The following is a 15,442-nucleotide window of genomic DNA, read 5'->3' on the forward strand; positions in this document are numbered from 1 at the left end:
AACACAATGTACAGGAGGCAATGGGCAGGCCTGCGTTTGGACCGAAGGTGTCAGGGCAGATCGAGAAAATGGGCGAGTGGGCTTGAACAGGGTCCAGCCATAACTGGGAGAGGAAACGCTACCATGTCAATCACATCAGTTAATCAGTGCACTGGTCCTTTCTAAGGAAAACCAGGTTCTTGTGTCTCTGTGTGACATGGAGGGGTGAACTGGGGTGGTCAGGAAAGCATTGATTAAGAGAAATGGTCAGTGCTTGAAGGAATATACAGCATGCATTACAGGCTGTTTACATATTGCACAGCTCACCAGAAAACTCATCACAGTGATAATTACCCCAAGAGACTGGTTAAAATAACCCAAAGCAACAGGTTAAGCACCCTCCCCATCACCCCCAGAGACACATGACCGCTGCTCCAGACCTGTGCATTTATCATCCCTTGTAACATACAATATATACAGAGATATGTATTTCGCTTTCCATCTTTCATATCCAGGGACTGGAGCCTGGAAAGGCTGGAACTGGTCATTTATTCTATCTGGAATTCAAATCACAACACTAAATAATCTAATTGTCAAAATAGGACTGCATTCTCGTCACTCCTGATACGAAGGGCAATCAGTGACTCATCAAGGTTCTCGATGAGCAAATGCGACACCTGACTCCACCCCCAAGCCCCAGCCCCCTCGTGGATGGGTATCGGAGCCTGGGTGACTCGGGCGGGGGGGGGCTGGGTCAGGGGATGGTAACCATGGCTACAGTCATACGCTGTGCCGGATCCCTCCCCACCCACAGCCATGAGTCTGGAGGGATCCTTGGGCAAGGCCAACTCGCCAGCTGGTCCAGTCCAAGGTGTTGACGATGAGTCGCCACAATAGGGCGGTGCTGACAACCAGCCATCATCACCGGGCTCAGTAAAGCCCGAATGGGATTGCTCCATTTCTTCACCCCAGCACCGGACAGTGATCAATTGAAGTGCTGCACATGCTTCCCTTGTCTGATGGTTAGATGCCGGAGGTAAAAAAAATTTAAAAAATTGCTCTTAATCGTTTTAAGGACTAAAGCCACCCCTCCCAAATCCTGCTCTGAATGGATGAGGTGATTAAAGGAGGAGGGAGGTTGCACTAAATGTCTTCCAAGTGCGCACAGGAAATGAAACCACATCACAGAAGCAATTAAGACATGTTTGTACCCTTGAGACGAGCACCACACCAAACTACAGTCACATAATGGAGCAGCGGCCATTAAAGAATGGAGCAAGATGTCAGGACACTTAATCCTATTGGATAAACCCAACCACTGAGACAGGACCCCCCCCCCCCCCCCCCCCCACCCCCCACCCCACCCCACAAAAACTTCGACTAAAATTTAGTGCCAATCCCAGGGTAAGTCTTTAAACTAGTGTAAAAAAAGGACCAGTTACGTAAACAATTTTAAAACATAGATTTTGAGAGGTGCACTGTTAAAAATCGAGCCCAATCAAATGGATCTTTGAATCATGGCCTCGACTGTAAAAACGTCACAAACCAGTTGACCGAATAAGCAGTGCATTACTGGAGATCAGGGGTGGGTTGCCATTTTGCCTGACTTCCCTCATTTGTTTACATTGGGCAGACCAGGTTGGAATAGAGATGCTGTAAACCCAGTCTAATGGCGGTGGTTGTTGTTTGGTGGTTGGGGGGGGGGGGGGGGGAGAAAGAGTGCGAAAAGAGTCACCATTGCTCAGTTCAGTTCTGTGAGCTGGGTGTTGGAAGCTCAACGTACATGGATCCCCATTCCCTGGGGATATCTTCCCTCGGTGTAATTAAAAAAACACATTGGTTGGGATTGCCTCGTTGCCAGCACCATCCCAATAGCAAGTATGTATTATCGCAAAAGGTAAAGTCCCAGAGTAGAATGGGCCTCTGGAGGGAAGTAACTGGAACTGACCGACAGCTCTGTCCACCCGAGTTGGTCATTATGGTCACCTCAGGTGTACTCCGGCTGCTCGGAAATCCACTCTTCCCACCAACCCCTTCTTTAAAAATTAAATTAGTCGGTCTTCTCTGTCTTTGCTAAGATTCGCGAGGATTAGAAGCAGGATCGTCTGATGCCACCAACACGCCCCCCCCCCCCCGCTCCGTCCACCACGCATTCCCGGCGGGAATATGGCTTTACTTGAATGCTGACTGCAGCTCCCTGAAGGCCGCCTGCTTCTGCTTTTTCTGCTCGGCCTGCTTCTTCTTTTCCTCCTGTTCCTCCTTGATCTCCTGCTCGAATCGATTCGCGTCACTGATGGCCATAAGCTGCGGAGGAAACGCACCTTTCATCATCAGATCAAAGTGCGATGACCGCGGGGGCCCTCCGTCACCAGAGTACCGGAGCTGGTTCGTGGTGAACGCAGCCCACACACCGAGGGAAAACCTCAATCCATGTGTTTAAAATATCCAACTGGGTAAATAAACCAGCTATTTATAATATATTACATTTATAGCGTTTTATCAGGCCACTGGGCTCTCTACAGAAATAGGGAGGTCATGCTTCAGTTGTACAGGGCACAGGTCAGACCGCATCTGGAGTATTGTGCACAGTATTGGTCTCCTTATTTAAGGAAGGATGTACATGAGTTGGAAGCAGTTCAGAGAAGGTTTACTGGAGTCACACCTGAAATGGGCAGGTTGCCATATGAGGAAAGACTGGACAGGCTAGGCTTGTATCCACTGGAGTTTAGAAGAGTAAGTGGTGACTTGATTAAAACCTATAAAATCCAGGGGGAGAGGCAGCATGTGGCGCAGTGGTTAGCACTGGGAGTGCGGTGCTGAGGACCATGGGTCGAATCCCAGCCCTGGGCCACTGTCCGTGTGGGGTTTGCACATTCTCCCCATGTCTGCTTGAGTTTCACCCCCACAACCCAAAGATGTGCAGGTTAGGTGGATTGGCCACGTTAAATTGCCCCTTAATTGGAAAATGAAAAAATAATTGGCTACTCTAAATTAAAAACATATAAAATCCTGAGGGGTCTTGACAGGGTGGATGTGGAGAAGATGTTCCCTCTAGTGGGAGAATTTAGAACTAGGAGTCACTTTAAAAATAAGGGGTAATTTAAGACAGAGATGAGGCAAAGTTCTCTCTCTCTGAGGGTTGAGTGTCTTCGGAACTCTCTTCCTGAAACGGTGGTGAAGCAGAAAGCACGATTTAACTAAAATTAAAAAAAGAGTCCGTTTGGGTGGGAATCGAGGGGTCGTTCTCGGTGCTAATGACCACTAACGACACTTCTTTACCCGACCCCCGGCAGGTAAACCTCTGCCAAGCGGAGCTCCTCAGCCTGGCACTGCCCAGGTGACACTGCAAGGGTGCTGGATTGGTAGTACCAAGGTGCCTGGGTGGCACCAGCAGTACCAAGGTGCCAGTCTGACCAGTAGCCGACCACCTGGGTCCCCCTCACCCATCCCAAGTGCCGCGCTGCCTGGTCCCTGTTTGTGGGGACCAGTGCTAAACAGCGCCCGGCTGGGGTCCCCTCAGCGAGGCTGATAGATGCCGGGTGGGGCAGTTAGATAAGCACAGCAAGTGGGTTTTTAAACTCACTTAACCGTGCAAGACGGTGTCCGGCCCACTGTGGGCGGGATCCAGATCAGGACGTCTTGCGATCTGGTTGGATCTCGCAAGGCGTAACAGTTGTTGGGAATCCTAGGGGAGGCCTTTTCCTGAATCTGCCGGCCACAGCCCATCCCCATTCCGGCGGGATGCCGCCAGTAAATTGCGCCCAGAGTCTTTGAATAATTTTAAGGCAGAGATGGACAGATTCTTGGTCAGCAAGGTGTGTGTGTGTGTGTGTGGGGGGGGGGGTGACAGGTTATCGGGAGTGAGGTTATTGGGAGTGGGCGGGTTGCAGATTTGAGGTTACTATTAGATCAGCCATGATCTTATTAAAAGGCAGCGCAGGTTCCAGGGGCTGAATGGCCTACTCGCGCTCCTTGTTCGTATGTACACATGAGGGAGGAAGGACCAGAAGGATATACAGATGGGATGAGATACTGTACAGTACTGAGGATTGTGTGGAGCACAAAGACTAGAATAGGTTGGTTGGGCCCAGTGGCCTGTTTTCCATGCTGTAAACGCAACGCACTTTGATACAAACCCTGAAATTGACACAAGCTACCAAACTGTGGCCATACTTACTTTGGCTTCAAAGAAGGTTTTGGCTCCTTTCACCCCCTCCGTGGAGACATCGATCTCGGACAACTGGGCCAGGACGTGCAAACCGCTGTCCTCGGCCAACTCTCCTGCAGCCGCTTTTCGGAAAATCAGCAGGAACTGTTGAAAGGGAACACGGGAACAGGAACTCAGTATCTGTCCAGGAGCAGGGAGGCTCTGTTACAGCTGAATGGACAAAGCGAGGCGACAGTAATCCAGCCGCGTGTTCCCTGGGTGGCCACAATGCAATGGAGAGAGAGAGGGTGGCGGCCTAGTGGCATTGTCACTGGACTAGTAATCCAGAAGGTACTGCTCTGGGGACCTGGGTTCGAATCCCACCATGGCAGAAATTCATGTTGAATGAAAAAAATAAATCTGGAATTAAATGTCTAATGATGACCATGAAACATAATAACCCACCTGGTTCACAAATGTCACTCCAGTTGACTCTAAAAATGGCTCACGGTGGTGGTTTTCTCAAGGGCAATTAGGGATGGGCAATAAATGCTGCCCCAGCCAGCGATGCCTAGACCCCATGAACGTATGAAAAAAAAAAAGACTGGTGAAGTCAGGAGATGGTTTATAAATCAGTTTCCAGCGAGTCACTCCAATCCTCTCCTACGTTGTTCTAGGACGACTTCCCCGTGTGTGGCGACCGGATTACAATTAGAATACTGCTCTACTGCAACATCGCCCATGAGAATACATTGATCATTGATCACACAGATCATTGATCTCAGCGTGAAATGGTTTAACTCAAATCATCAGATAATTCAAACTTCAAAAGCACTCAGTTCCTATTTTCAGATATTATTTACGATGCCAAATTCAAATCGCTGGGCCAGTTCAAATTTTCATTTTTTAAAAGCACGAAACAGGACACACAAAAATGTGTTAAAACTTTGGAACAGGCTGGTGCAGTTTTCGAAGTGACCAGGAGAGGGTGGCGGCAGCACAGAGTCAGGGATCCCCCAGTCTCCCTCTCTGGGAATTCATGCCATTTTCCAGAGATTTCTCCACTCCGTTGTGGGAGTCCGTGTTGGGTTTGATGTCACAGGCACTACCAAATGGCCACTGGCTGCAACCCCCCCCTCCCCGTCCCCCCATAAGCTTTTAACCCACCAAACTGAAGTTAACCTTGATGGGGGGGGGGGGGGGGGGGGGGGGCAGGGGCGAGAGTGGGGACATTGTTACACTGAACACCATAATGTCGCAGCCACCATCTGTCACCACTATTGAAAATGATTCAGTTTTAAACAGAACGACATGGTTCGTGCTGCCAAGAATCCAAGATGAGTTTACTGAACAGATTCTTCCACTCACACTGCCTTCACAAAACAGGCCAGCGTCCTGGAACTCGCACCGTAACAGCACCATGAGTGCACCTGCACCACATGGACTGCTCACCCCATGGAGATAGAACTGCCCCTTTAAACTGGAATAAAGTAAGGGTAATACACCGAGCAAGCTGGGAAGTGCTCTTGGGAACTCCCTTCCTAAACGCCAATCTTATCACCTCACTCACATTCTTTGAAGCCCAATGTCATTGCCAGGTTCAGGGAATCTGTTTGAATCTCTCCTTCACTAGCCTGACCTCCACGCACCCCCACCCCGCCTTGCCATTAGAAATGCTGTTGATGTGCAAGTTGCTGTTGTACACCATACATCAATTAACCCAGTAATCAAGGCCGGACATCACGCTAACCAACGCAGTAACCAGTGCTTATACATCACATTAACTAACTCAGTAACCAGTGCTTATACATCACATTAACTAACTCAGTAACCGGGGCTTGTACATCACATTAACTAACTCAGTAACCTGGGGCCTATACATCACTTTAACTAACTCAGTAACCAGGGCTTGTACACCACAATAACTAACTCAGTAGCCGGGGCTTGTACATCACATTAACTAACTCAGTAACCGGGGCTTGTACACCACATTAACTAACTCAGTAGCCAGGGCTTGTACACCACATTAACTACCTCAGTAACCAGGGCTTGTACACCACATTAACTAACTCAGTAACCGGGGCTTGTACACCACATTAACTAACTCAGTAACCAGTGCTTATACATCACATTAACTAACACAGTAACAGGGGCTTGTACATCACATTAACTAACTCAGTAACCGGGGCCTGTACACCACATTAACTACCTCAGTAACCAGGGCTTGTACACCACAATAACTAACTCAGTAGCCGGGGCTTGTACATCACATTAACTAACTCAGTAACCGGGGCTTGTACACCACATTAACTAACTCAGTAGCCAGGGCTTGTACACCACATTAACTACCTCAGTAACCAGGGCTTGTACACCACATTAACTAACTCAGTAGCCAGGGCTTGTACACCACATTAACTACCTCAGTAACCAGGGCTTGTACACCACATTAACTAACTCAGTAACCGGGGCTTGTACATCACATTAACTACCTCAGTAACCGGGGCTTGTACATCACATTAACTAACTCAGTAACTGGGACGGCACGGTGGCACAGTGGTTAGCACTGCTGCCTCACGGCGCTGAGGACCCGGGTCACTGTCCTTGTGGAGTTTGCACATTCTCCCCGTGTTTGCGTGGGTCTCACCCCCACAACCCAAAGATGTGCAGGCTAGGTGGATTGGCCACGCTAAATTGCCCCTTAATATGAAAAAAAGAATTGGGTACTCTAAACTTACTTTTTAAAACAACTAACTCCGAAACCGGAGCATGTACATCACATTAATTAACCCAGTAACTGGGGCCAGTACATCACGTTAACTAACCCCGTAGCCGGGGCTTGTACATCACACTAACTAACCCATTAACTGGGGTTGTACATCACATAAACTGACTCAGTAACCAGGGCCTGTACATCACATTAACTAACCCAGGAACCGGGCTCTCTACATCATGTTAACTAACCCAGCGACTGGGCGTGTACATCATGTTAACTAACCCAGTAATCGGGGCGTGTACATCATGTTAACTAGCTCAGTAACTGATGCCTCTGAAATAAGTAAACTAGCTCAGTAACTGGGGCCCGTTCATCACATTAACTAACTCAGTAACTGATGCCTGTAGATCACATTAACTAAACCAGTAATCAGGCCCTATAGATCAAGGTAACTAACTCAATAACCAGGGCCTGTACATCACATTAACTGATTCAGTAACTGGGGCCGGTACATCATGTAAACTAGCACAGTAACTGGAGCCGGGACATCACATTAAGTAACCCAGTACCTAGGACCTGTATATCATATTAACTAACTCAGTAACCATGGCTTGTACATCACATTAACTACCCATTAACTGGGGCCAGTACATCACATTAACTAACGCAGTAACTAGGACCTGTATATCACATTCACTAACGCAGTAACTAGGACCTGTATATCACATTCACTAACGCAGTAACTAGGACCTGTATATCGCATTAACTAACCCAAGACTGCTCATAGAGGAGGGTTAACCCTGGTTGGTTGAAGCTGACTGATGGTTTAATATGCTCCAATAATGTAACTCGCCCAGAGGAAACCTTGTCCTGTCGCATGTACGATAATTGACATTTGCGTATATCTGTATTAAGCATTCTCTGCAAATATGAGCTTACTGTGTGAACCTCCCTCAGTTCCCAATGCACCCAATTACCTCTCGGAAGCTGAGTTTTCCATCAAAATCCTCATCCACCTCCTTGATCATATTCTTCAGTCCGAGGTGAGTCTGTGGAGCTTCCAGTTTCTCCATCATTAGTTTCAGTTCCATCAGGTCGATGAATCCGTCCTTCCCAGCATCATACCTGCCAGAGTCAAAGATAAACCACATCACAAAGGCCAGAGGCTGCGAGAGGAGCTGGGCCAGGCCACAGGTCTGGTCAGCCTCCTCACTGAATAACCTTTTCTGTGAGACCCACATGGAATTACACAGCGCAGGAGCAGGGCCATTCGGCCCCTCAACAGCTGACCTATATGGATGTTTATGCTAAACTTGAGCCTCCACCCACCCTTCTTCATATAATAATAATCTTTGTCACAAGAAGGCTCACATTAACACTGCAATGAAGTTACTGTGAAAAGCCCCTAGGCGCCACATTCCGGCGCCTGTTCGGGTACACAGAGGGAGAATTCAGAATGTCCAAATTACCCAACAGCACGTCTTTCAGGACTTGTGGGAGGAAACCGGAGTACCCGGAGGAAACCCACGCAGACACGGGGAGAATGTGCAGACTCTGCACAGACAGTGACCCAAGCCGGGAATTGAACCTGGGACCCTGGCGCTCTGAAGCAATAGTGCTAATCATAGTGTTACCGTGCCGGCCATCTCACCTATCAACACAAACTTCGTCATACATGGGTCTATCTTCCCCTTAAGTGCATCTATACCATTCCCCTCAACCACTCCCTGCGGTAGCGAGTTCCTCGCCACCCCATGCATAAGATGATTCTCCTGAATTCCCCGCTGGACCAATTAATCATGATCCAATATCGATGGCATGACTTATGGACTCCACCACGAGTGGAAACCTTTCCTCCCTGTTAATCTTATCAAACCCCTTCATGATTTTGAAGACTCCAATTGGGTCCAATTTCAGAGTGTGGAGCACCAGCCTGTTCACCTCATATTGCCTTTACATTCCAGACAAGCTTTTAGCATCCGAACAACACACTTTGGGGATGTGTTGTGCAGATCCCTATCAATCTGCCAGAACAGGCAGTCTTTTCAGGCAATTTACCCGACAGGCCCCACACAATCTTCCTTTAGCATGTGTTCCCACTGCATCAAGGCTGAGAACTCTATGCAGTTCCCGCTCAAGTTACAGCTGCTTCTTGTTAAGATACTGTTGTAAAACCCTTTTTGTCTGCCTTGTGTTCTCCTGTTTATCCCCACCCTGCTGCCCGTCTTCTGGTTAAGATGCTACAACGTTGCTACGCCATCTGGGATTTCTGTTTAACCTACAGATTTTAGGCAAAGTCGAAATCCCCCATCATGATGGACCAAGCCAAGACATCCCCTTTAGGTTCTGTGGTAGAACCGGTGATGTTTGTGGTGATGTGCATCAATGTAAATGCATGTAGGCTGGCTAGACACTAGAGGGAGCACCAGAAACATCACACACACGCTCAACCAATAGATCATGTAGATAGGACAGGACCAATAGACATTCACGATACACAAGGAGGTGACACGACCACAGGGGGGCATTACACCAACCCATATATAAAGGACACCACACACATGATCTGCCTCTTTCCAGTGGAGACAGTCAGTGAGTAGAGACACAGGGTTGATTCAATATTACACCCACCACATGGATTGCAGCAACTGGTTAGTCAGTCTGGGTAGCTATAGTAGGATTAGCAGGAGTGTCGAACCCCAGTAATAGAAGTGTAAATCGTTTAATAAACGTGTTGAAGTTATCTCCACGTCTGAACCTTCCTTTGTCAAGTGCACCACAAGGAAGCCGCTTATGTTACACCTACAACATAACAAATCATGGTACCAGGACTGAACTGTTTCAATCCACATAGCCATATCTCAGTGCACAGTGACAACCAGCAACGATACCCAGGCAAGATGTTCGAGATCCAGGTTCCGCAGCAGCTCCAGTGCCACGGCGATCTCCGCGAAAACTGGCGGGTATTCCGGCAAATATTTGAAATCTTCCTGGTAGCAGCCAAACTAGAAGACGTGGCCGATGTTGAAAAGACAGAGCTTCTCCTCACCATCGCCGATGCCAGAGCAGAAGAAATCTTTTAAAAATTCAAGTTCTCCAAAGGGCAAAACAGGAGCGACTTCCAGGTAGTCCTGGACAAATTCGGCAAATACTGTGAGGAAAACACACTCCAACCAGCAAGAAAAGGTAAGAGAAGCGCCAGTATTCACCACGAGGCCGAGATCCTGGCGCAGAGAACAATTTTGATCGGCGGCCATCTTTCTACAGGGACTGCACTTGCAAAGTTGCGCGAGAAGCGCACAGCACGGGAATGTCCGTTTGCGCATGCGCAATTGCTTCCTACGCGCTACATCACATGCGTCATGACGTCAGAGACCCCGGACCAGGCCTATTTAAAGGGGAAACGTCCCAAATCAAAGAAAACTATTTTAAATCCGTAAAACAACCTTCTTTCACCTGGAATGACAGCACAATGCCTCAAATTGAACCAGGAAATGAAGTTAACCTCCAAAGAACCCTGCAACAAGCTGTTACCTACGCCCAAACCGATGATTCCGACCTTGAATACTTCGGTACCGACCTTTACATTTTCTCTGGACCTCGCAAGCCCAATGACAGCTCCGACGCAAACAGTGATGATATGGTCCAAGAAGACTATGACTCGGACGAACCTTTCACCTTTGGATGCTACCCCAGTACCAAATCCGAACCGCAACTAGAAGTGTGGCGACCCCCGTATTGAATCCGACACAGATTCGTTCTTCGGATTTGAGGATCTTCAGCCCAGCAGATATGACATCCCAACTCGTGAATGCAGGATGAAGCTGCAGCCTGAAACTAAGAGACAGAGAGCGGTACAAGCCCACAGAGAGCGGCCTGCTGCCACACAGAGCGTGGTCCACGCACCACTCAGGGTTCCCGACTCTACTAAATAAGACACGCAAGACTCCACACCGCAGTCCTTGCATGAACACGAAGTGACTCCAGTGTCACAAGCCTCCACAGCGAGCTCGTGGACAGGCTCCACAATTTGCAGAGACGCAAGACCCCAGAGCGCAGTCCTTGCACGAACAAGTAGTGACTCCAGTGTCACAAGCCTCCGCAGCGAGCTCGTGGACAGCCTCCATGATAGAAGCAACGCAAGACTCTGACGCGCAGTCCTTGCAGGAACAAGACCATGAGGGTCTAGTAACCTCCTCTGACCAACTAGCGGCAGATGATGCAAGTCTGCCATGCTCAAGTAAACAGCAAGAAGACTACAACAGTCTACCACGCTCCAGTGCACAGCAGGACGACCATGACGGTCTATCATTCTACAGTGAAGAACAAAGCGACGATGACAGTCCAAGGACAACAGCAAGACAATGACAGTCCACCCACATTGTTTGCGCCATCAGATGAAGACTCTGATTTACCCAACCCAAGTGAACAACAAACAGCTGAGGATCTACCCACGGTATGTGAGACGAGTGACGACAGCATCCCACTTCCCATGCAAGATGTGCAAAGTGACAGACCTCAGCTAGTGTGTACAGAGGCACTTGACGATCACTTTGAGACCACTGGTGACTCCGGTGACACCATGATACTTCCACCCTCATTCGCTCAAACCTCTTCACAAGTCAATGCATTCCTGCATGTCCCGACTCCAGACGTGCAGCTTCAAGAAATCTCAGCTGACTCCAGTGAACCTGCTAAGACACCGGACGGGGAGCATCAACAAACCAACACTGACTCAGTTAAAACAGACCAGGCTCCAGATGGGGAGCACCCAAACGCCAACTCTGATTCACGTAAGCCGGACTTGACTCCAGACAGGGAGTGCCACAACCTCAGTGATGGCACGCTCAGGGTGACAGCAGATGCCACAATGACAGGAGATGGATCACTTAACAATTACACTGGGTCAGTAATAACAAGCAGCGGCTACAGTCCAAGAAGAATACACCAATATTCACCACAGCAAAATCCACACATTTTTTCCACACCAGCAGTGCAGCCAATGACAGCTCATGCTGGACAACCCCAGTATTCAGACATGCAGCAGCCAGCAGTCTATGCAGCATATTCTCAAACAGGCCAGCACTACGGATTGCCCACTAATGGAATCAAGACCGAAGGAGGACTACCGCAAGCGCAATCTGCACTACAGACTGGATGCCTTAGTTACAGCCCAGGATTTGCTGCACCCCAGCCTGGCCAGACGGCATATTCCTATCAGATGCAAGGTTCTAGTTTCACACCATCACCAGGTATTTATGCGAGCAGCAATTCTGTTTCCAATTCGACAAGCTTCAACGGTTCTCAGCAGGATCACCCTTCCTGCACAGCACGTGGCCAGAACCAGTATGTACAGTCTTATCCAACTTCAACATATGGCACACCCATGACCTCGAATGATACTGTTGATGGTACCTCTTCAACGTCAACACCTTATCAGCTACAAGGTGCCATCCGCCAGCACCATCACAAACATCGAAAAAAGAAAGGGACTCCAAATCAGACAGCGAAGTGATTTGACCACTTCTTGGTTCCTGTGGCACAGGGACGTTGATGGCGTTAATAACCAAGAGAGACAATTGACCATGATGATTGATGGTTTTTGGACTCACACGAATGATTTGGACTTATTGTTTAATCACTGTTCCCATGACTTGTATATACCTTACCTTATCAACTTGTTCTTTGTTCAATTTTCTTAAAGTGTACAGAAAATATGAACATATAAAAAGGGGGGGGATGTGGTGATGTGCATCAATGTAAATGCATGTAGGCTGGCTAGACACTAGAGGAAGCACCAGAAACATCTCTCACACGCTCAACCAGTAGATCAATTAGATAGGACAGGACTAATAGACATTCACGATACACAAGGAGGTGACACGACCACAGGGGGGCATTACACCAACCCATATATAAAAGGACACCACACACATGATCTGCCTCTTTCCAGTGGAGACAGTCAGTGAGAACAGACACAGGGTTGATTCAATATTACACCCACCACGTGGATTGCAGCAGCTGGTTAGTCAGTCTGGGTAGCTATAGTAGGATTAGCAAGAGTGTCGAACCCCAGTAATAGAAGTGTAAATAGTTTAATAAACGTGTTGAAGTTATCTCCACGTCTGAACCTTCCTTTGTCAAGTGCACCACAAGGAAGCTGCTTATGTTACACCTACAACATAACAAATCAATGATGATTTGATAAACTTGGCTAGCAGCCAATTGGGAAATGTACAATTTCCTACTGGGGCCTGTGATTGGTGGGGCCAGACAGAAAGTTCCAGTAGGAAGTGAATCTTGTGAAGATTGCCATGTTTTGGGTGTGGGTGCTGTGAAGAGATCCAGGCATGAGGCAGGTTTTAAATCTCTCTCTCTGCCTGCTGATTTTGAGAACTTTCTACAACCTACAGTTTCAGATTAGATACATGATTAGGAGATCGCTGGCTACAAAGAGCTACGTCGGCAGCAAAGAACAATCTCATAACTATTAATCCCTTTTTCAAAGAACAAAAAAAGTACAGCACAGGAACAGGCCCTTCGGCCCTCCAAGCCTGCGCCGACCATGCTGCCCGTCTAAACTAAAATCTTCTACATTTCCGGGGTCCGTATCCCTCTATTCCCATCCTATTCATGTATTTGTCAAGATGCCACTTAAATGTCACTATCGTCCCTGATTCCACCACCTCCTCCGGCAGCGAGTTCCAGATACCCACTACCCTCTGTGTAAAAAAAAACTTACCTCGTACATCTCCTCTAAACCTTGCCCCTTGCATCTTAAACCTATGCCCCCTAGTAATTGACCCCTCTACCCTGGGAAAAAAGCCTCTGACTATCCACTCTGTCTATACCCCTCATAATTTTGTATACCTCTATCAGGTCGCCCCTCAACCTCCATCGTTCCAGTGAGAACAAACCGAGTTTATTCAACCTCTCCTCATAGCTAATGCCCTCCATACCAGGCAACATCCTGGTAAATCTCTTCTGCACCCTCTCTAAAGCCTCCACATCCTTCTGGTAGTGTGGTGACCAGAACTGAACACTATACTCCCAAATGTGGCCTAACTAAGGTTCTGTGCAGCTGCAACCTGACTTGCCAATTTTTATACTCAATGCCCCGGCCAATGAAGGCAAGCATGCCGTATGCCTTCTTGACCACCTTCTCCACCTGTGTTGCCCCTTTCAGTGACCTGTGGACCTGTACACCTAGATCTCTCTGACTGTCAATACTCTTGAGGGTTCTACCATTCACTGTATATTCCCTACCTGCATTAGACCTTCCAAAATGTTTAAACCTTTCCCCCTCCATTCCCGTCGTGTGTGTCTGGGTGGAGGGTGGGTTTTGGGATTAGGTAGATTGTTAACATTTTTAAACTTATAAATCCGGTGTCTGCAACACATTGCAGCAATCTAGGGCCAAAATCTTGATCAGTTAAAAATTATTGGTTAATTAATTATGGTCATGACACTGGGTGAGCGCGCAATCAATTCCGGCCCCTCTTGACACAGGATCGCAACACAAGTGAATTAAACAGCATTAAACAATGTAAGTGAATTAAACTAACAAACTATTTATTAATAACAAGAGGAAAAGATGAATATATGAAGTAATAACAGAACAATGATCTAACAATCTACCTAATCCCAAAATATATTGGTTTAATTGATGCCCAGGCCTGTGTGAATATCACAACCCTGAGTGAATTTCTGGGAATTGCTAATTGCTCATGCAACACAGAAGCAGTTCTCAGATCACACCAGGCCTTATGAATAGTGGTACTCCTCGGGATTACTCCCTGTGCCACGTGCCAGTGAGGCTAGAAATAGGAAGATAGAGCAGACAAACACGTGGCTAAACAGCTGGTGTAGGAGGGAGGGTTTCCGTTTTCTGGACCACTGGGAGCTCTTCCGGGGCAGGTGTGACCTGTATAAGATGGACGGGTTGCATCTAAACCGGAGAGGCATAAATATCCTGGCCGCGAGGTTTGCTAGTGTCACACGGGAGGGTTTAAACTAGTATGGCAGGGGGGTGGGTACGGGAGCAATAGGTCAGAAGGTGAGAGCATTGAGGGAGAACTAGGGAATAGGGACAGTGTGGCTCTGAGGCAGAACAGACGGGGAAAAGTTGCTGAACACAGCGGGTCTGGTGGCCTGAAGTGCATATGTTTTAATGCAAGGAGCATTACGGGTAAGGCAGATGAACTTAGAGCTTGGATTACTACTTGGAACTATGATGTTATTGCCATTACAGAGACCTGGTTGAGGGAAGGGCAGGATTGGCAGCTAAACGTTCCAGGATTTAGATGTTTCAGGCGGGATAGAGGGGGATGTAAAAGGGGAGGCGGAGTTGCGCTACTTGTTCGGGAGAATATCACAGCTATACTGCGAGAGGACACCTCAGAGGGCAGTGAGGCTATATGGGTAGAGATCAGGAATAAGAAGGGTGCAGTCACAATGTTGGGGGTATACTACAGGCCTCCCAACAGCCAGCGGGAGATAGAGGAGCAGATAGGTAGACAGATTTTGGAAAAGAGTAAAAACAACAGGGTTGTGGTGATGGGAGACTTCAACTTCCCCAATATTGACTGGGACTCACTTAGTGC

At 48.0% G+C, this 15,442-nt stretch overlaps 1 protein-coding gene across 1 annotated transcript; it reads right to left on the minus strand.

Moving 5' to 3' along the window:
* Positions 1-1,358: 1,358 nt before the first annotated feature.
* On the minus strand, positions 1,359-7,960 carry LOC140392765 (EF-hand domain-containing protein D2-like). The gene is made up of 3 exons (XM_072478381.1): positions 7,817-7,960; positions 4,157-4,291; positions 1,359-2,283 (listed from the first exon to the last, which is right to left on the minus strand). The coding sequence occupies exons 1-3, from the start codon at positions 7,928-7,930 to the stop codon at positions 2,152-2,154; spliced, it is 381 nt and encodes a 126-aa protein (XP_072334482.1). The 5' UTR covers positions 7,931-7,960; the 3' UTR covers positions 1,359-2,151.
* Between the last annotated feature and the right edge of the window lie 7,482 nt (positions 7,961-15,442).

Source organism: Scyliorhinus torazame, chromosome 16 (genome assembly GCF_047496885.1).
Source record: "Scyliorhinus torazame isolate Kashiwa2021f chromosome 16, sScyTor2.1, whole genome shotgun sequence".
Classification (NCBI taxonomy): domain Eukaryota; kingdom Metazoa; phylum Chordata; class Chondrichthyes; order Carcharhiniformes; family Scyliorhinidae; genus Scyliorhinus; species Scyliorhinus torazame.